Source organism: Rhodamnia argentea, chromosome 9, assembly GCF_020921035.1.
Source record: "Rhodamnia argentea isolate NSW1041297 chromosome 9, ASM2092103v1, whole genome shotgun sequence".
In the NCBI taxonomy this organism is placed as follows: Eukaryota; Viridiplantae; Streptophyta; class Magnoliopsida; order Myrtales; family Myrtaceae; genus Rhodamnia; species Rhodamnia argentea.
In genome coordinates, this window is record NC_063158.1 from 2,569,641 (window position 1) to 2,591,228 (window position 21,588).

General features: G+C 40.0%; 3 protein-coding genes across 3 annotated transcripts; 2 read left to right on the forward strand and 1 right to left on the reverse strand.

Annotated features, from left to right (window-relative positions):
• Nucleotides 1-4,656: 4,656 nt before the first annotated feature.
• Nucleotides 4,657-10,725, forward strand: LOC115756094 (AT-hook motif nuclear-localized protein 5). Its single transcript, XM_030695774.2, has 5 exons — nt 4,657-5,909; nt 6,515-6,582; nt 7,517-7,648; nt 8,978-9,136; nt 10,255-10,725. Exons 1-5 carry the CDS (start codon nt 5,471-5,473, stop codon nt 10,480-10,482), a joined length of 1,026 nt encoding a protein of 341 aa, XP_030551634.2. The 5' UTR covers nt 4,657-5,470; the 3' UTR covers nt 10,483-10,725.
• An 873-nt stretch (nt 10,726-11,598) lies between these two features.
• On the forward strand, nt 11,599-12,459 carry LOC115732464 (kiwellin-1-like). Its single transcript, XM_030663106.2, has one exon. It carries the CDS (start codon nt 11,660-11,662, stop codon nt 12,221-12,223), a length of 564 nt encoding a protein of 187 aa, XP_030518966.2. The 5' UTR covers nt 11,599-11,659; the 3' UTR covers nt 12,224-12,459.
• Nucleotides 12,460-17,045: 4,586 nt separating this feature from the next.
• On the reverse strand, nt 17,046-20,151 carry LOC115732686 (probable glutathione peroxidase 8). The gene is made up of 6 exons (XM_048285774.1): nt 19,990-20,151; nt 19,344-19,420; nt 18,839-18,900; nt 17,884-18,002; nt 17,451-17,618; nt 17,046-17,290 (listed from the first exon to the last, which is right to left on the reverse strand). Exons 1-6 carry the CDS (start codon nt 20,041-20,043, stop codon nt 17,258-17,260), a joined length of 513 nt encoding a protein of 170 aa, XP_048141731.1. The 5' UTR covers nt 20,044-20,151; the 3' UTR covers nt 17,046-17,257.
• Nucleotides 20,152-21,588: the final 1,437 nt, after the last annotated feature.

Genomic DNA, 21,588 nt, shown 5'->3' on the forward strand with positions numbered 1-21,588 from the left:
CGCTGTTGTTCTCGTACACCTCTCTCTCTCTCTCTCTCTCTCTCTAAAACATCATGTGTGCCAGATGTGGGGAAATTATCAAAAAAGTCTTAAACCTATTGCAATTGTGTCAATATAGTCCTAAATTATTTTTTTTTGGCCAATTCAGTTCTAAGTTTTTTGCAATTGTGTCATTTCAATCTATTCGGCGAATTTTGATTGGCTGGCGTTGACGTGGACGTTCGCGGCCCAGCAATCTAGTATTTTAATATTTTTATGATTTTTTATAATTTTTTATGTTTTTTCTTTTTCTTTCTTCTTTTCCCTCCCCGTGCAACGATGAGGTCGACCTCGCCCCGGCCGGCCCACATCCGGACTTGTGAAGTCAAGCCTCGTCGGACCGTGGTGGGGCTCAACCTCGCCATTGTTGCCTCGCCCGCCGATGGCGAGGTTGACCCTTGCCGTGGCAAAGGTGAGTCGATCGGTCTCCCCTTTGGCCGGTCGCCGAATTATGGCAATCGACTGGGGGTGGGTTTTGTTTGGGGTGGGGGGGGGGAGGAGGAGGGTGGGGTGGAAGGAAAAGAAAAAGAAAAACATAAAAAATTATTTTAAAAATAAAAAAAAATTCAAAAAAAATATTAAAATATTAGGCAGTTGGTCGGTTGGTGTTCACGTCAGCGCCGGCTGATCAAAATTCGTCGGATGGATTGAAATGACACAATTATAAAAGATTTAGGATTGAATCGGAAAAAAAAAAGTTTATGATTAAATTGACATAATTGCAATAGGTTTAGGACTTTTTGGGTAATTTTCCCTCGAGACATGTATGATCTTTCTTTTCTTTCTTTTCCTTTTTTTTTTTTTGGCCAAACGGGCATGATATTTTGTTCTCGTCCTTTCTTCGGATATTACTCATTCGTCATGCCTAAGTCGTCGACGTAACTGACTACCTTGTCTTCACGGCAGTAATGTGCTCCTTCGACTCCCGCTACAGTATATCCACACGGGGTCAAGTAGCCTCCGGTCATAAATTTGGCAAGACAAAATCTGTTTTTACCAGCGAATATTGGAATGTTACCAAGCGATTGGATATTCACCGATCTAAATCACGACAATAATATTTTAGACTGCTAGAGAGAAGTGCTTATTTAGCAATTGGAAAGTTACACTGCATCAAAGTATCACCGCAACTTTATGCGTTCTAATGACGGTACTACACACGTTGACATTTACCAACCTCTACCTTCGTCAATCCACACCAAAATTATCGCGACGCAAGGAAACCTACCCACTACCTCAAACGGTAAGATCCCAATCCATGGCGGTAAATTTCCAAAACGGTAAATTTCTTTTATCGGGATAGAAAGAGGGGTTAAGTAATAACGGCTTAGTAACTATATGTATGGTTTTAGCTCATGTTACTGAAAGAATCAGTCATAACTTCTTCGAAGATTGATAAGTCAATGGTAATCTACTGAAGCCAGCCGAATTTGTGTATGGAAGTTTATAGTATGATCACAATGATATCAGAAAAATTACCAAAAAAATCCTAAATCGATTGCAATTGTGTCAATTTAGTCTTAAATTTTCTTTTTTACCAATCCTAGTCTTAAAGCTTTTGTATTTGTGCCAATTCAATCCATCCGACCAATTTTGACCGGCTGGCATTGACGTGGTAATTTTTAATACTTTTTGAATTATTTTTTTTCTTCTTCTTCCTCCTCCTCCAGCCGAGGAAGAAGAAGAAGAAGAAGAAGAAAAAGAAAAAATATTCTAAAAAATATTAAAATATTATTAAAAATTGTCATGTTAGTGTCGGTTGGTCAAAGTTCGCCGGATGGACTGAATTGGCATAAATAAAAAAGATTTAGCACCAAATTGACACAATCACAAAAGGTATAGGATTGAATTATCAAAAAAAAATGTAGGATTGAATTGGTATAAATACAATAGATTTGAGACTTTTTTGGAAATTTTTTCCAACGATATCCGTAAGTATTTGTAACTAATGGTACATTGAGTCTTCCAGATTACTACGGTGGGATTTTTCGGCATGAAATAGACATTGGTGAGTTACTAAAGAGGCAGTCCGTTCAACAAGCAGTCATTACCTTCACTAAAGCCGATCTAACAAGGTGGGTTGGTCTTGGTTTATTCAATTGATAACCACAATTAAAAACACCAAAAATTTATTTTAAGGTTTATTTCTTTGAGGGAAAACTGTTTTCAGGGAATTATTTTTCGATTTTTCGATGTATGGATGATGGAAAACTAATCGATTTACGGAAAAAGTTTTCTATTGACTGAAAATAACAAGCTTAGATTGGAAGAGAACGATTTCCACCTTTTGGCAAGGGAGGAAATTGTTTTCCCTAAATCACCAAACAAGCGAAAACTAGCAATATTCCTTAAAATGATTTTCATGAAAAATATTTTTCTATATCATGAAATTGACGTTGAGTGCCCTCATCAATACTGGCCCTTCTTATCTATTCATATCGAAAGTAGTTGCATAAGGAGACTCAACCTGCGAGTTGAGGGTTACTGTTTTCACTTGTTTGGTGATTTAGAAGAAACTAATTTCCTTCTTCTTTTTTTTTTGTAAAGAACTAATTTCCTTCTTGCTAGAAGAGGGAAATCGTTTTCCTCCAATTTAAGCTCGTTGCTTTCGGCCGGTGGAAATTGTTTTCCATGGATCGACTAGTTCTCCTTAGTCCAAATATCATAAAATCGTAAAACAATTTCATGAAAACAGTTCTTTTTCAAATAAACAGACCGATCCTTAGATACCGCTGATTTTAGTAGAAGTCTAGATCCCCCTCGAATCCATGGGAAGGGCACACGCTTTCCGTCTCCCGCTCTTTCATTTTAATTGCGGGGGTTCGGAGACGGCCGAAAATGATAAAACGCAAGGGATTATTCATTGAGAATTTCAAACTAGTAAATCCCCCTATCACATTGGAAAAAGGAAGAAGTGATATTGCAAAGAATCCCTTAATCTTTTCTTTTCAGTTCTATCGCAAAATCCAAAATTCGAATCCCCTTACAAAAGGAGTAAATCGCCATTGAACAGATTCTCCTCGCCGGGAGTTTAAGGAGGTCTCCTCGAGTTTGAGCGTCTAATCACTAATCACAATCCGATTTCGAATTTTTCCAAAGTCTCGACTTTTCGATTTTTGTGGGGGGAATCCGGTCAAAATCTCTCTCAACTTTGATATTTGTTGCACAACTACTAACGAATTTCGCAAGAACCAAAGATTGTTCCATTGGTCTTGGCACCAAACTTTCAAAAGTTACGTATTGGTCCTTGAATTTTTGAATTTTTTTTTTATTTGCATTCTCTTAATGTTTCCATAGAAATAACGTTTATTAGATGATTAGTGAAGTTAGAAGAATACAGCGGATGCATGATCTAGAAGTTAAAAGCCAAATTTAGTTGACATTAGTAGTTCATTTCCTTGTATCACTTAAAGGTCATGCGGGTAGAAGGAGGATTTGCAGCTACGATGAAAATCGAAGTTCAGTGGGCTAATCTTTAGCTCTCCAAAATTCTAAGGGTTACTGTGCGACAGTGCCAAAGTTTATGCAAAAAAATTCAATTCGTGACTTTTCATAGTTCAATAACAGAACAAATCCGAGTTACATGTTCAAAGAGCAGATGTATGACTTCTTCACACCATAATTGACGGCCGATCACCGAATTCATCTTCAGCAATAAGTACACACCGAAAACTTCATATGTTATTATAGCTTTGCCTTTCGACGGTGCGCGCCTAGGTTTGGCGTCTCCAACACCATCATCGAGCAATTAAAAATGTTGGATGAGCATAAATTTGATATAAACGAGTTCTTTTGATGTCATTTGAAATTGAATTTGTTCCGAGGAGAGTGAAATCCCAAAAATATATATGTAGAAAATTCCAAATCTACGTGCTATGCCAAAACTAAGAGGGGTGTTGAGCAATTACCCCCTTTTTTTTTTGGCTAAATTTTGAAAGTCTTATTAATATCGAGGTAAATTGGTTAATATTCTCTACGTCGAGGGCGAACTCTCTAAAAACGAAAAATTTATCCAGGTCCATTGAGGTTGCGTATGCCTAAACCCATCTGAACCGTTAAATAACGTGACCTCACGTGAATCTTTATAATATCCGACGGTCCACACGTATTGGACTGGCAGCGTTCCCTCTCCAGAATCGAGCTCCGGACCTCCTCCTCGTCCTCCTCGTCCTGTTCATGAGAAACCGAGGAGGTGGTGGTGGGTCAGCGTTCTTGAAATTCCGTCACTTGTCCGGTGGAAAATGGACGCAAATTCAAACCCTAGGAAGAAAGACAAGAGAGAGAGAGAGAGAGAGAGGGGGGGGTCGATGAATTTTTTTTCTCTTATCAAGAAAACGTCGAACTGCGATAGGGACACGTGAAGTGGGACATTGGGTACTTTGGTGGGGACATGGGATGTAATACGAGAGAAAGAGAGAGAGAGAGAGAGAGAGAGAGAGAGGGGGATCGCTTCGTTTCTCTTCTTGTCATACAAGGGTAAGTCCGGTACAGCACGCTCTTCTGAGTCTGACTTCTACTTCTTCCCCCCAACCAAGCCCAACCCCCCTCCCTGCTCTCTCTCTCTCTCTCTCTCTCTGCTAATCAAAAACCAAATCACCAAATAAAGAAATCAGGGAAAAAAGAGAGAAATAAAGCAAGGCAAAGGCAAGAGAGAAAGAGGGTCTTCTTCACTCTCTCTTCACTTCACACACTATCTCTCTCTCTCTCTCTCTCTCTCTTCTGCTTGGGGTTGAGCTCCCCCACACTTTGCACGCCTTTAAGCTCACATATTCAATTCAATCTGCCTTCAAAGTCCTCGCCTTTACCTTTTTCCCTTTTAACCCTTTTTTTTTCTTGGTTTGTCTCTCCTCTCCTCTCACCTCCCCGCATTTTTTTTCCCTCCCCTCCTCCTTGTGTTGCCTCTTCAGATTTGAGAAATCTAGGGTTTCGGTTTTAGAGGGTATCTGCGGGCTCCCGAGAAGTTTAGGTGCTCTCTGGTTGCTCGCGTGCGGGAGCATTTCGTCTCGACGAGGTCTGCTTTGCGTCTCTGACGGCGGAAAGATGGAGCCTTTCAGCTGAATCTGTTCTTTAGGTTTTGTGGGTGGAGGTTGGATTCTTGTTTTGACCTGAAAATTGCGCATTGCATCGGTAGGGCTGTCGTTAGACCTTGTGTTGCTAGGTTTGTTTTGGGGAGATCCCTGATAGAACTCGGATTTCTCTGTCTCTGGTTGTCAATTTCTCTTTTCGTCGAGGGGTTCCTGTACTTTTTTAGCTTTTGCTGGTCGGAGATTCACTGTCTTTGTAACACTCTTGGCCGTATGATCTTGACTTGAGCTAGTGAAATTAGGTGTGGATCTGTTAGCATTCTGCGTCGGTCCAAGTTATCTATTATTTTTTTTTATTAATTAAGTTCAAAGGAGGTAAAGACACTAGCTTTAGTCATTGTAAATGCATGGATGGGAGAGAAGCCATGGCTATGTCTGGTGGGTCAGCTCAATATTTCATACACAGAGGGGTGGCATTAAGTGGAGCAGAAGCCAGTGGGTTGAATGCCCCGCCAGTTTTTAGAGCATTGGCGAATCCTCATGTTCAGGCTCAGTCCAATGTCCGGTCCAGCTTAGGCGGACCGGTATATGTAGCTGAACCATCCAATGCCAATTTCTCTCATGGCATCAATGTGGCAATGTCCTCTGCAATGCCACCGAGTGAGCCGGTAAAGAAAAAGAGAGGGAGGCCTCGGAAATATGGGCCTGATGGGAAGGTTCCTTTGGGGCTTTTGTCTATGTCTGCTACACCTTCAAATGCTTCTTCTGGGTCAATTACAGAATCTCAGAAACGGGCCCGGGGAAGGCCACCTGGAAGTGGGCGGAAGCAACGGTTAGCTGCAACTGGTAAGGTTTTTTTAACTCAATTCTGTTACTTGTTCTTCGTATGTTGTTGTTTTTATTGTCCATATGAGTGGTTTTTGTATGGTTGATATAGCTGTTATAGGAAAATGCAATGTTCATTGATTTTAACGAGACTTTATATTTTCAACGTGCAACGATGATGGCTAATTAGGGCTCAATGTTGTAAGTTGATGCATGTAGTGGGCTTGACTTAATTAGAAAGAAGTAGGTTGATCTTGTTATTTGGTAGAAAGAAGTCACTGGCGCCTGATAGTTTTAATCTAAGCAATGCGTTGTTGGTGTGCTAAATTTGGTAGTGCCAACGAAATAACATTTTAATGTGGATTCTTATTCGTCATTTTGACATTTCATCAACTTAAAGCTCATGATTCTTTTGACTTATGTCTTATTCATGACTGAATAAATTTACAAAACGTGCTAGAATAACTACCATCAATTGATGATTCGTCACTTGTTTGTCACATGTGAGGCTTGTTGCTGTTACAACATCTGGGTCAACTTTTACATATTTCTTCTCTGGTGTACCCATTGTGATTGGATTATGGGGTCATTAAGCACATTAAAATGGTAAAATTGTTCTTTGCTAGGTGAATGGATGAACAGTTCAGCTGGAATTGCTTTTGCCCCACATGTGATCACCGTTGGACCAGGGGAGGTATGTTCCATTTTTCTTAATTCATGAGAGTTAATTTGCAGTGAAAAGCACATGAATAAATCATTTATCTATGTAAGAATGTAAAGAGTTTGAGATGCATGCCATGTTTTTCGCTTGGTTATTCACAAAAGCTGTTAGAATTAGAAGATATTGAAGAGCATAGCATACTAAATGATGAGAATCACTTTCCCATGGCTAAGTTAATTGACGTTTGAAATTAGCCGGATGTGATTTGTGCTCCATTTGTTTCATGAAAAATGAATGATTTGGAAGATATTTTCCTAAAAATGATTGCTTGGTTTGCTTGAAATAATTAGTCAATAACAGTTGTTTTCATTATAAACAACAATTTAACTCTAAATATTTTTGTGAATGGTGAATATAGTTTTTATTCGTTCATTTTGTAAGTGAAAAAAGTGATCATTTTCAGGAAAATATTTTCTAAATAAGTCATTATCCATGAAACAAATGGAGCCTTGATGTTAGATCTGTTTCAGCCATGATGAAATAGTAGAGGTTTTCGGACATGGATGGTTGTATGATCTGTGCGATTGGGATGTTGGCTTTGATGGATGAGCATTTCAGCTTTTCTCAGAATTGCATGTGCTTAGGTGGTCTATTTGCAAGAAGAAACTTGAATGCACCCGATATGCACTGGTTCAATAAACTTGTACTTGTCCATGTATAGTGTGGTCTGCAGTTTTCGTTTTTCTCTAATAAGTAGGGAAAGGATACTTAATTCACCTCTTGGTCTTACTTCTAGGTGTCTTTTCATATATGCTGAAAGGAACTTCATTCCTTTTTCCTATTAAAATAAGATATAATTTTCATAGCTTTCTGGTGATGGGCCAGAGTCCACTTATCATGGCTGGCTAATGCGTATCGTGCTTGAAATTTTCTGTTATAATGGTTACTGTTGTATTTGACAATGCAGGATGTTGCTGCCAAGATATTATCTTTCGCCCAGCAAAGGCCAAGAGCTGTATGCATATTATCAGGGAGTGGTACAGTTTCTGCTGTAACTCTACGGCTGCCTGCGTCTACTGGTGAAACTATCACATTTGAGGTTGAAGCATTCTTTGAAGTCTTTCTATGTCCTTTTTTTTTTTTGGGATTTGTAAAGTTACTTTTGCTGTAAGGGAATACCGAAGGTTGCTTCTTAAACTCAGTCAGACTCAATTATAACTCCACTTGGTCTTGGAACTTGATGCAAACACTTCTCCATCAATTTGTTTCTTTAATTCTTCATCAGGCTTTGCTAGTGCTTCCAATCAGTACAGAAATGCGGTGAAGTATATAATCGAATTATATGCTACAAAACTATTGACTTAAGTAAATCTATGATACAACTAATGGTGTGATGCTAGTTGGCGTGGTAAAAGAATAAATTAACAGAAGAAAGACAAATAATTGCTGGCAAGAGTCGATTGGAATTTCCATTAAGAAGGAAAAATGAGTATGGTCGTGACTTATGATTGGTGTAGATGTAAAATTCGATATGGCATATGATTGGTTGTTATTAGTGCAATAGAAGCAAACACCATTACATATGCAGTTGGTGATGAAGGGGAGCAAGCAATGAACAAAGAGATATGTTGTAAAAATCAAAGTGATGTAGAATTTTCTCAGGTCTGCAAGTGATATTGTTAGGCTGTAGCCTTGTTGGCAATCATGAGGACGGTACTTAGTATAATAGGGGAATAATGGGCTTTTATTTATTAGTAGCAGTGTTACTGGTTTCCTTGGTAGTTGTTGGTGCAATTTGGCATATATATGTTGAATGTATGGTGTAGTTTTACTGCTCATTCACTAATACGGTTCCTAGAAAGAGGTGAGTAAGGGTCACGCTTTGCTTTTGTTGCGGAGCTTGCTGCCTTCCATATCTCTGCTTCATGTTCCACTTGTGATCCTAGATGCAGCAAAGGTTTTGATGCATGCGCCCAAATAGGCTGCATCATGGCATTGTTGATTAGATATTGGTGGACTTCACCCACTTACTGGAAGGAACATGGGCCTACAGAGGTTATTGTGAGCTTCCTTGTTCATTGACAGTGGCTAATATGCGGATGTCAATTGAGGTTGATTTCACTGGGTTGGAAGTCTAGTTCTTGTCATGTGGTTGCTTCTTGATGAGTTTAATTTAAGAGGAACATTTGCCAAGTGAGGTATACTGGCTGCAAACTGTACTGTTCCTTGCTGGTTTCAGGTTGAGAATGATCTCTCTGTTCTGGAGATAACTAATACTTATTATGATTTTAGGAATGCAAATGCTTATCTTTACCAATTTATGCGAGTTCTCATACTTTTTAGATCATGTTACAAGCTTGGTGTCATTCCTTCTACAATCCTTGAAGGAAGAGCAAAAAGACTTACTTGGTTAAGTTTGCTTGTCTAGGGCCGCTTTGAGATATTATGCTTGTCGGGATCTTATTTAGTTGCTGAAGACGGTGGACCCCGCAACCGCACTGGTGGAATAAGCGTTTCACTTTCGAGTCCTGATGGGCATGTCGTCGGTGGCAGTGTTGGGATGCTTGTTGCAGCTAGCCTGGTTCAGGTAATTCACATATATCACAGCTTCGCCTCTACTTAGGATACTTGTTCTACTTGTGAACTATGTAATGAGAGTTTCCTTCGTCATCAAATGGTGTCCCATGGTCCCTCCCCTCCCCCAAAAAAAAAAAAAAAAATATATGCCGCGCTTCAGCTGCTGAAATCTGTGTCTTTAGTAAGGTTATTTGATACTTGAATTTTCATGGAAACTATCTGTTAATATCTGCATTTTTTAGCTTCCGCCTAGCTTTTTCGATGGAATCCCAATCTGGATCAGACATTCAGATCCCACAGACTCCTCCCTTGATTCTATCTAGGATCCTGTTTTTAACAACTTTGGTGCACAGTAAGCAATTTCTTACAATTAATGTCTGCTTGAAAGGTCTCCCTGCTCTAATTTCTGGATAGCAGGCAAACGATTCACTTCTTTGTTATTATAACTGGGCAGTATTTCTCATGCTGTTGAATTCTTCCATAATTTTCTTACAACTGATGAGAAGCTCTAGCTCTTGAAATTAAATTCTTCTAATTTTGTGCCTCAATATGATGAAAAGCTTTAGCTCTTGAATATAAATAATAAAAAATCTTCTAGTTTTTGTGCCTCTATGATGAGAAGTCTAGCTCTTGGATATAAAGAATTTTCTTTGTGCTGGATTGTGGGTTGTGCTTATCCAGCAATCACTGAAATCGAGTATTGCAATAAGTCAGGCAAGCTAATTCATGTCTATTACCTTTTCAAGTGGTGGCAATCCTATTTTTATGGGTCCCCCCATCCATAATGACATGTCATCTTTCTGTTTGTTACCAGTGTAAAAATTGTTGGAATGCAGCTAATCCATGTAAGAGTTGTACGCTGTTTTGGTACTTTTACACACCTCATGCATGGACTAACGGTTTACCAGTCTGTTTTCTAAAGAACTCATACAAAGTGCTTCACGTGACTGTCTCCCTCTTCAAATACATGTTTGTCCATAAGCTTTTTGTGGCCTTATGTTTTGCCATTTCAATGCAGTGTTTTGAATATGAAAAGTGGAAGGAGTTCATACTTGCATGCGTGAATTGCTTCTACGAGACCCTAGACTTTGTACTGGTCCAAAAACTTATGGACATTACTTGGTGCAGGTTGTGGTGTGCAGTTTTGTATATGGCAATTCTAAGCCAAAGAACAAAGAGGTGGCTGCTCATGCAGTCGATGAGGACACTAAACCTAAGATTGCTGATAATAAAGCTATAGTCCTGAGCAATGCTCCTAATCAAAGCTACACTCCATCCCCGGTAGGCATTTGGCCCGGCTCACGACAGCTTGATTTGAAGAGCTTACAAACCGGCATTGACTTGACCCGTGGTTGACGAATTGACGCCTTGCTGCAACAGACACATATCAGATTTTGTATATATGTGTTGTTGTATATTGAACCGAAATATCTAGATCATAGAATGTAGAATTTGCCTTGATATTACGTTGGAGGCTGATGGATTATTGCTAACTTATTCTAGTGACAAGGTCCATTTTCATGTCAAGGAGCTATGTTGTGTCTTTGAGGGTAGAGTTTCTTGTTTAAAATGCTAATCTGCATCAACGTTTCTTTTGATAAACTCTTCCCTTGAGTCTTCCTTTTGCTTCTCTCTTTATGGTTGAATCTGCGTAGATGTCTGATCTATGCCCACTTTGGCTGAAGATTGTCTGCAAATTCCTGCTAAGATCTGATTGCTCATTGTGGATCATGACCGGTTGCATTATGAATCGTAATAAGCATCTTTATCGTGTTTTTTGGCAATTGCGGAGAAGCATTTTTCTAATCGTGCATTCGCATAGTTGAGAAGCTAGCAAGGGAACACATTCTCATTTTTTGTGGATGATGGTTTTGTCTTCATAAGAGGGAGGCTCCATTTCAGACTAGAGTGAAGTCCTGACCAGGTAGCCGTACTGGAAGGTGTGGCTAGATCACCTCTTTTATGGGAGTACTTTGTGCCAAATCCGTGTTTGGTAGCAGAAGTATACACTCTCTGCGACCTGTCCTTCATGGCGAAACTTTGTGGCGTTCGATGCCTTATCCTCTAAATTCGAAGTTGTCCGCAGCGAGATTTTTAGCTGGCCGGGCGTCAAACTTTCGTAAGTTCTAATGGAGCTGAGCACCGATATTGAAGGAGAGTCACCTAGCTTCTGACTATTGCCACTCACCTCTACCGTGGATTGACTGACATAGTTAACACTGAGTCCGGTCCACATGGACTACTTGAAACACAAGACGTCGGTATGTTGTGAACGACGACTAGAACCCACGGTGGAGATTCACGATATTCGCCATTTGGCTGGCTAGTCGCCATTTGAGGTTCCAACGTTGAAAGAGGTCAATGAGATCAAGGTATGATCTTTCCCAGATTCCAGCTGCTCATCCTCTCGAGCACTTTGTTTCAGACAAGATTCCGGGCCGTACGAAGATCCCTCGCACTTATACCCTATATATGTACCTCTCAAAATCGACCTCGAGCGACCGAAGGAAGTGAGAACTCGATACATCAAGAAATGAAGCTTCTCCATCCAGCTCTCTCTCATGTATTGATATCTGTCCTTGCCATCGTGGTAGCTTCGGCAGCTGCTGCGGAGGCTCAAGCATGCAGGCATAGCGGTAAGCTCCGAGGGACTCGGGGCAAGCGCGACACTGCTCACGGCTCCGATTGCTGCAAGAGTGGCGAGTTTTACCCAACTTACAGATGCTCGCCCCCAATGACGGGACGCACCAAGGCGACATTGACCCTAAACAGCTTCGAGAAGGGCGGGGATGGGGACGCGCCTTCCGAGTGCAACAACCAGTTCCATTGTGACAGCACGCCTGTTGTGGCGTTATCGACCGGGTGGTATCATGATGGGAAGAGATGCCACAAGGAGATAACTATCCATGTCAACAGGAGGAGCGTGAAGGCAAAGGTGGTCGATGAGCGTGACTCAACGACGGGGTGCGACAAGGATCATGATTTCCAGCCACCGTGCCCGAACAACATTGTCGATGCTTCGAAAGTGGTGTGGAAGGCTTTAGGCGTTCCCGAGAGCGATTGGGGGGAGATGGAGATCTTCTGGTCTGAGGACTGATGGCATTTCTGACGGCTGGTCCATGAACTGATACCAAAGAGTTTCTAAGAAGGACTAGCAAGTTCTTTCCAAATTTCCTCAATGAAGATCAAAGAAATAAGACTTGCCCATCTATCATCATGTAGTTGAAACAAGCATAATAATCGATGCGTTTGAAGTGGGAGACGTGGCATTAAGTGGAATTGTTATGTCAATTTCAGCTTATAAAGCAAGATGAGCTGAACGGTTGGATAAGAGATCAAACTAGAAATTCAAGGTTCAGGATTTGCTTTTTCTTTCTTCTCTGTCTTCTTCCCTGAACTTTGAGCTCACCCTCCTCACTGAAAAATCATTTTTCCTGTAGCTTCTTAAGAAAACAGAGTTTTCGAGCAAGTGGACTGTGAACAAACTCATACAGCCAAGTACTTTGAAGCCTTTGGGCACGATGACAGTGTCAAATGGACAGGTCGGGTTTTAAGCTGCATAGGTAGGTCATCTCAGATCGCAGGACACGTAACACGTCAAACTCTATGAAATTCAGTCAAATGTATAAAGCAATTGCTACATTTTAGATCTTTTTCTATAATCTGAGTGTAATAGCCAAAAAGGTCATGGACCAGATAAAGGCAAAACACAGCCATAGACAGTTGAATTTGGGACGTCTGGCAAACTAATCCTGGTGAAAATAGAGGGAAGACAAACAGGGGAGCAAACAAAATCAAGCAGCAGAAACCCAAATTGAGTGCGGTCCTTTGTTGAAAGAATGACTCGGTTTATCTTCTGCAAAATGAAGTGAATTGTTCATAATGGACGACATTAGAGGAGCATCAACTTTCACAATGCATTCCATATTCAGTTCAAACCAACAAAAGTTTGAGTGAACAGTGCCAAGTGGGGCTAAAAGTACAAGATCTGGTCAATTACAGAAGCCACCCAGAGGCCAGAATCACACATTTATACTCATGTTATCACCATCTGCATAAGTATTTTGTTAATCTCGACAGAGACTGAGAATTGACTCTGCTTTCTGGCCTTTTGTGTCACCTTCATGAAATTCCCAACAGCTTCTTATGCCCCCTGGCAGCATGTCACGAACATTGTTCCGTTAGTTCAATAAATGGACATTAATGTTTCTCGTGATTCAAGCATATCTAGGAGACCGTCTTGCAAATTATTGTTATAAACAACGTGATCCTTAAGCATCTAACGGAAGCGAACATGATCCCTAAGCAGGTATACCTCATTGGTAAGAGGAGATGGTGTGGGGTAATAACAATCTATAATTAGGAACTTGGCAGGAATTCATGATCCTTAAGAATTCTTTTCTACCAGGAACTTGGCAGGAATTCATGGTAGAAAGCAAAGCAAAGTTCCTACCTCAATGGGATGAGGAATTCCTACCAGGAACTTGGCAAAGTCCCACTGAATTTCATCCTTGAAGATTGCCCATTTCCCTTATTTCAGGAACTTATATAGTGGCGCTGCCTTTTCCCTATTCACTTCGATCTAACAAAGAGAAAAGGAAGTCAAATGTCAATTCCACGTTGTGAAACAGCCCTCAGACCACAAATGTAGAATTTGGAAAAGGAAGCAACTGTTCAAGAGGTTTGGTCATGATGATTATGAGAACAAACAGAAACGAAGTGTTCAAGCTGCATTGGAATATGATGGGGTATTTACATCTTAGCAGGGGTCAAACCATTGTAACTTGAAAGTATGTCTAAACAAGGCTATACTGACAGTAAGATACCAGAGTTGCTCGTAGACCTTATCGAAGATGTAAATTTCCGACTTAAAGCGGGTGCAAACAAATTCCTTGATGGTTTTGTCTTTTCATAAATGCACAAGAGCCTGGCTCCTACTAGGCTCCATTACAAGCTTCGAAGCGTTTCGATGCCTCTCCTCTACAATTTCAAAGTTGTCTGCAGCGAAATTTTCATACCAACCAGCTTAAAACTTCTATTTAGTTCTATGGAATCCTAAACACTGGTCAACAAGAAAGTCACTTAGCTTCTGACCATTGCCACTTGCCTCTACCGTGGTTTGACTCACATAGTCAGTCACCACAAGTTCACAAAATCACCTACTAATGTTGGAATTATGTTTCGCCACCAGCTACCTCTGACACAGTTGACCGGTGGTCCATTTTATGAAAACATGTTCTAAATTGTTCAAAGTGCAATGGATTTGATTTTCTGAGGAACCTTTTAAAATGACAGAGCATGGCTAAATGGACGTTTCTTTGATTTTTTTGCATAAGACATTCCAAAACAGCTACTCATCAGCTGTTTTGGGAGTGGTAGATCTTGCAAAACATTGCTTTGCCGGTTTGCTCAATGAACTGTTCGAATTCATTTGCATGAAAATGGGCAGCCTTTGTGTATAGGGTGAATCTCAACCATCAATGTGATGACCCCTACATAAACCTCGTATCATCATCTAGAGATCGTGGCATCAACGACTCATTTGGGTCGGTCCATATGGCGGAGAAATACTTGTATGGACTCAGTCCAGATGGACTAACCGAATCGCGGCTGCCGGAATTTTGTGACCCCCGCCTAGAATCCACGGCTGAAATTCAAGAGATTCACAATTTAGCTGGCCAGTGGCCGTTTTGAGATTCCCAAGCTCGTTGAAAGAGGTCGATGAGGTCAAGGTATGACTCCCTAGATTTCATCATCATCATCAACCAATTGCCCATAAAACCCACCATGAGGTCAACATGTCTGTGAATTTTATCTACACGAACAACTGGATTCTCTCTCTTAAAGAAACCAAGGGTAGTGAAAACTCCATACATCAAGAAATGAAGCTTCTCCATTCAACTCTCTCTCATGTATTGATCTTCGTCCTCGCCTTGGTGGTCGCTTCAGTGATTGCCGAGGCTCAAGTATGCCGGCCTAGTGGCAAGGTCCGAGGGACTCAGGGCAAATGCTACACCGATGACAGTGCTGCATGCTGCTAGAAAGGCGAGTTTTACACGGCTTACAGATGCTCGCTCACCGTGAAGAGACGCACCAAGGCAATATTCAACATTAACAGCTTCGAGGAGGGTAGGAAATTGGGCGCGCCTTGTGTGACAACGAGTACCATCCTGAGCACACGCCCGTAGTGGCGTTACCGACAGGGTGGTTCAACAATGAGAAAAGATGAGACGGGGAGATAACTATCCATGGCAACGGGAGGAGCGTGAAGGCAAAGGTGGTCAATGAGTGCGACTCGACAATGGGGTGCGACACGGCTCATGATTTCCAGCGACCGTGCCCACATACCAAAATATATGGCTGATGCGTCGAGAGCAGTGTGGAACGCTTTGGGCATCCCTGGGGGCTACTGGGGGTGGATGGAGATCTTCTGTCTGAGGACTGATGACATTTCTGAAGATTGGTCCCTGAACTAATACCAAAGAGCTTGTGAGGAAGAATTAGAAAGTTCTCTTTCCAAATTTCCAATGTAGAACTCAAGGAAGCAAGATTTGCCTATCAATCATTATGTACTGGATAAAATGATGTGCGGCTAATTGTAGCTGAAACACAAAAGGAATCGATGTGTTTGAAGACTTGAATGGATGGTTTATGAGTTCATTTTTATCTTACCATCTCTTCTGAGTTCAAGAACAACTGTCTGCAATTATTTCTGCAACTCAATTGGCACTACCTGTGAGGACATATATAAGATCAACAGTGAGACATGGCATTAAGTGGAATTATTGTCTCAATCTTAGCTTAAAAAGTACATGGGCTATACGGTTAGAGAAGAGTTCACGCCATTGAATTTTGTAGAGGTCATCGGTTCTGGGTTACATACAAGTTTCACTTAGAACCTAGGAGGTGAAACCTGAAACTTATTTCATCGGAACAGGTTCATCATTTTTTGGAACCTGAAATTTAACTTGCATAAAAAAAAAAAAAATCTAACTTGCATACCTTGGAACATGAAACCTATCCCGTTATAGTTTCCAAGGTCGGTTTCATGATCCATCCATGTTCCACTTGTATTATTAATTGAACAATTAAAGTAAATCATCACATTTTTTAATGACCACTATTTACTTGCTATTACAATCTAGTGACCAGAACTCATATTTAGACATACAAATAAATATGAAACATTAATAAAGTAAAAATCTCAATCATAAATATTGGCAAAAATGAAAACTTAGACTAATAATTTCAAGTTATACACTTATTATTGGGCGCCATGGCATATTGCAAGATTGCTCAAAAACATATATTAAAAAAAAACAAAAACTGAAACCTATCCGTTGAAACAAGTTTCTCAATTTTTAAAATCTGAAACCTATTCCGAACAGGTTCCCTAGCGATTTGATTCCAAGGTAGAGGTTCTACCAGGAAGCATGATACCCCTTGAATTTTGAGCTTACTGTCCTCGTTGAACAATTATTCTTACGACAGCTTCTTAAGAAAACAAAGCGCTCTCGAGCAAGCGGAATTTGAACAAACTTATAAAACCAAGTACTTAGAAATGCCTTTGGGCATGATGGCGTCAAATGGACCCGGTTGGTTTCTATGCCGCATAAATAGGTCATCTATCTTAGGAAACGTAGTCCATCAAACTCCATGAAATTTAGTCAAAATGTCCAAAGCACTTGCTAAATTTTAGTTCTTCTACAATCTTAGACCGGAAAAATCAAAGAACCTCATAACAAAACAGAAGCAAACAGAGTTGGAGACAGTTGAAATTCGGGAAGTCTAGCAAACTAGCTCAAAACAAAACAAGGCAGCAGAACCCAGATTTACCTTCTGCAACGACTCAACATAACTTCTGCAACAAGAACTGAATTAACAGTCACAAAACAAAATTAGAGAAGAGCATCAGTTTCCACAATGCATTAGATATTCGGTTCAAACCGACAAAAAATTCGATCAAACAACACCCAGTGGAGCTAATAGTACAAGATTTGGAGTCAATTACAGAATTCACCCTCAGGCCAGAATCACACATATTATACAAATGCTAGCACAATCTGCATAGACATTTCATAGTCTCAACAGCGCATGAGAATTGACTGTGCACACCAGCCTTTTCTGACCTTCACGAAATTCCCAACAGCTTCTTTATGTCCCCCTGCAGCGTGTAACAGACATTGTTTCATTAGTTTAGTAAATGCACATGTTCTTTTCAATATTCAAGCACATCTAGGAGACCATCTTGTGATCCATTATAGACAACATGATCCCTAAGCATCAACCAGAAAAAAAAAAAAATGATTCCTAAGCAGGTATACCTCGATGGTAAGAGGAGATGTCGTTGGGTAATAACGATTTATAATTACCCCATTCTGATCTACCAGGAACTTGGCAAAGTTCCACTGAATGTCATCCTTGAACATTTCCCATTTCCCTGTTTTCAGGAACTCATATAGTGGTGCTGCCTTTTCCCCATTCACTTCAATCTAAACAAAAAGAAAAGGGAGTGGCATGTTAATTCCTTGTTGCTGAACCAGCCCTCAGACCACAAATACAGAATTTGGAAAAGGAAGAAACTATTCAAGAAGTTTGGTGATGATAATTATGGCAAACAAAGGAAACTAAATGTTCAAGCAGCATCTTGAATATAATGAGGCATTTACATTTTAGCAGTGGTCAAGCCATAGTAACTTAACAGTGTGTCTAAACAAGGCTTACAGAAACTAAGAGACAAAAAAGTTGCTTGTACACCTTATTGAAAATAGGAAATTCTGACTTAAAGCGGGTGCAAACAAATTCCTTGATCTGATCGTTTGTTCCTGGTTCCTCCTCACCAAACTGATTGCATGGAAAGGCCAGTACCTCCAAACCTGCACCACTTCACTTATCAGAAAAACCCAACCTCACTCAGCATTACCTTCTCTCTATTTTGGGCCAGGATAATCAATTCCTCTGCCACTGAACATCTAGTACTGTCACAAATGAAATGTACATAGTAAAACTGGAAAGGAAATAGAGCCAACACAAAAAAAATATTTTGCAAATGGAGTATTGCAAGTCGGAGAGAAAGCATATATTAGGTCAATGAAGTGAGAATGACGGACCAAACAAAGGCTACAGAATGAGTATTGATCTTTCTATTCCTGTTTCCCTTGCTGGCATAAATATTAGCTTAAATTTCATATTCCAAGATCTGCTGGTTAGTTTTTTTTGCCCAGAGCCAGCTCAACAAAGTACAATACCTCATGGAAAAAAGAAGTACATGATGAACATTCATCCTCAGAGCACCAGAAGTGGAGGCCATGCAAAAAAATATAACACTAGTAGTGATGTGGAAAAGTGTTGGAGAGTGGCGACCAAGACTATGCTTACAATAAGATCATCCCTAAGACGATAACAACTAGAGTGAGCACTATAAGTTAAGACATCATTGTGAAAGTCTCCAACCAGTTTCAAAACCAAAGAATGGAAGATGGAAAGAGTGAGTGGTTAGTCCACAAAGGTTGATGACGCAAACTCAGATCCACTCAACCAGTAACGTAGAACCGCAGTTCTTTTTCATCCTCAGCACAATACTCCAGAATATAGTTATATACAAAAAATTATAATTGACAAGCCATTACTCTAACATTCCAACTTCTGCAGCCTTGTTGGATTAGTCACCTAAGGAAGATGGGAACTCAAACGTAGAGTTTGAAGAGCTCACCTTTATCTTTATACCTCTCATACAACTGGTTGAGCTCGGTATAGTTCGAGTTAGTCAATCCACTGTCAAAACCAAACAAGAACTGAGCAAATATATATGCAGGGAAAATCTAGAGAATATCGATTTGGTGAGCTGTTTAAGTGTAAAACAGAACTAAGCTATTAAATGCATCACATCTCCTAACATTATCTCCGAATTCAGAGGTACATGATAAGAACAAACGCTATGCACTCCCTTCTCTTCTCGCTTCTACCAATTAAATACATCACATCTCCTAACATAATCTCTGAGTTCAGAGGTTCATGATAGCAACAATCACCATGCGCTCCCGTCTCTTCTCGCTTCTACAAATTAAATGCATCACACTGTCCTAACATTATCTCTGAATTCAGAGGTTCATGACAACAATAATTGCCATGCGCTCCCTTCTCTTCTCTCCTTAGTAAAAACTCGGTAATATGAGACAGAACAAAGGGAAGAAAAACAAGGTGGATGGGGTACATACCATTTCGAGGCCACATTCACAATGAGCAACACCTTCCCTCTATATTCACCCACACTTACATCATTTCCCTTCTCATCCTGCATTTGTAAAGAACGTACAAGCTTTAGACAACCATCGTCGAACCAGCTCCATTAAGTTCTCATATAATGGGGGAATGAACAACACTATCTTCAGTCAGATGCTAGAAAGCAAAAACATCTGAAAATGAAAAGAAGCACGACATAACCTCCTGCCATTCAGTTGACCACCAGATCGATCTCTTCGTTATCGTTTCTCACCAGCGACAACAAAAATGTGAATATATCAAGTATCTTCTGGCTCTCAACAACTACTGCCACCCAGAGTCAACTAGCTTTTCATCACCCATTCACATCAAAGTTGCAATCTTTCAATGTTTCCGACAATAATCAGCCGATCCTCCAAAAGGGAACATTATCATCACCATGATTAAGTTCTCCATCGAAACAGTTCAGTTCAAGAAGAAGCTTCACAAAGCCAGTGAACTTGCGAAAGAGTTTGTGCCCGGAGAACATTCAGAGACTCGCAAAAGCCAGACAAAGAAAGAAAGAAAGATGGTGATTTTCAACACAAGGAGTGCTCGAAAAGGTATAAATTTCTCAGATGGGTGATGAACCGATGGACAAACCTTGACAGTGAGCTCGTAAATTGGTCGCGGGTCCTGCATCAGTTGACTCGTCATTGTGTCTTCCGGTCTCAAGCTCAAGGAGGACCCAAAACTTTTGCCTATTTAAAGTGGGGCGGAGAGGAAAAAGAAGAATTACAAAAACCACCAGCAAACTTTGCTAGTATGCGTTTTGCAACCTTCTTTTTTCAAATCTTTACACTTTTCCCTCTAAGATTTCGGGGGTGTATGCTTTGTAGCGGGAGAAAATTGTCCAAAAAATTTTAAATATATTGTAAGATGACAAATCCAATCACAAACACATTAATTTTGTCAATTTAATCCTAAATATTTTGAGGTTTTTTTAATTTAATCATAAACTTTTTAATTGTATCAATTTTATCCTAAATCTTAACAATTTGCCGATTCCATCATGCCAATTTTGACTAGCAATTGTTGATGTAGATGTAAGTTGGCTTACGTGGCATGGCCGTCCCCGATGTTGCCACTTTTAGTCAACCAACCATAGGTGAAAGGAAATGAAACGGAAAAAAAAAAAATAAAAGGAAAAGTTTATAAACATTCAAAAAATTTATTCAAGTCGGCACTAACCACGTCATGTAGAATGATCGATAATCGATCGACATTCATGTCGCCTATTTATGGGCAAAAACGACTATAAAGACTAAATTGAAAAATCATCAAAAGATTTGGATTAAAGGCAAATCTTCAAAATGTTTATTACTAAATTAACACAATTGAAAGGTTTATGACTAAATTGGCACATTTAAAAGGTTTAAAATTGAATTGGGTGCCATTTAATAAGTTTATTTTTTGGAAAATTGTTCCCTTTGTTGTTTATCCCGAATTTATGAAGTTTCAATAGTTTACCTTTTAAAATTGTCACCGTTTATAAAAGGGTATATTAACTAGAAGTCCTAAAACTTATCACGAAAGTGCAATTGAATCCTTAGAACTTGCAAAAAGTACAATCGAATTATTCCGTTACCTTTGTCCAATTGGACTAACGGAAAATACTGATATGGTTTTTTTTTGTACTTTCTCTCTCCTACGTGGCGATGATGTGGTAAAATGACATCGTTTTGATTTGAATATGTTTTTTAATATTATTTTTATTTAAATTAATTTAAAAGACTCGCCCAATTTTGGCTGCTAGTGGCGGCACCCGGCCAGAACTGGGCGAGGACTGGCAACCTTCTCCTGATTTGGGTGAGGGCCCTGAGGGCCAGCCAGCCCATGGCCGAGGGATACTATTGTAATGCAATTCAATACCCAGCAAACATATCTTTCATGGAAGCCCAATCTGGAGATAAACGCTTCAAGGGAGTCTTATTCTACTCGGTCATAGGTTTTCTGCATGTCAAGTTTAAAACCTTGCCTTTCGCTTATGCCATTGCCGACTTCTAACCTGATGGCACTTTCTGGACAACGAAAAGGCGCTTTGTTCCGGGAAAATAAGATGGATAGTAATGGTTTAAGCCCACCAGCCAGAATTTTAACTACTATCTTGTAGCAAAAATCACGTAGACTTACAGGTTTAAACTGAGACAAGTCTTCCGAGGCTTGTGTTGTGTTCAGAATCAAGTGTGTTAGGGGTTTACA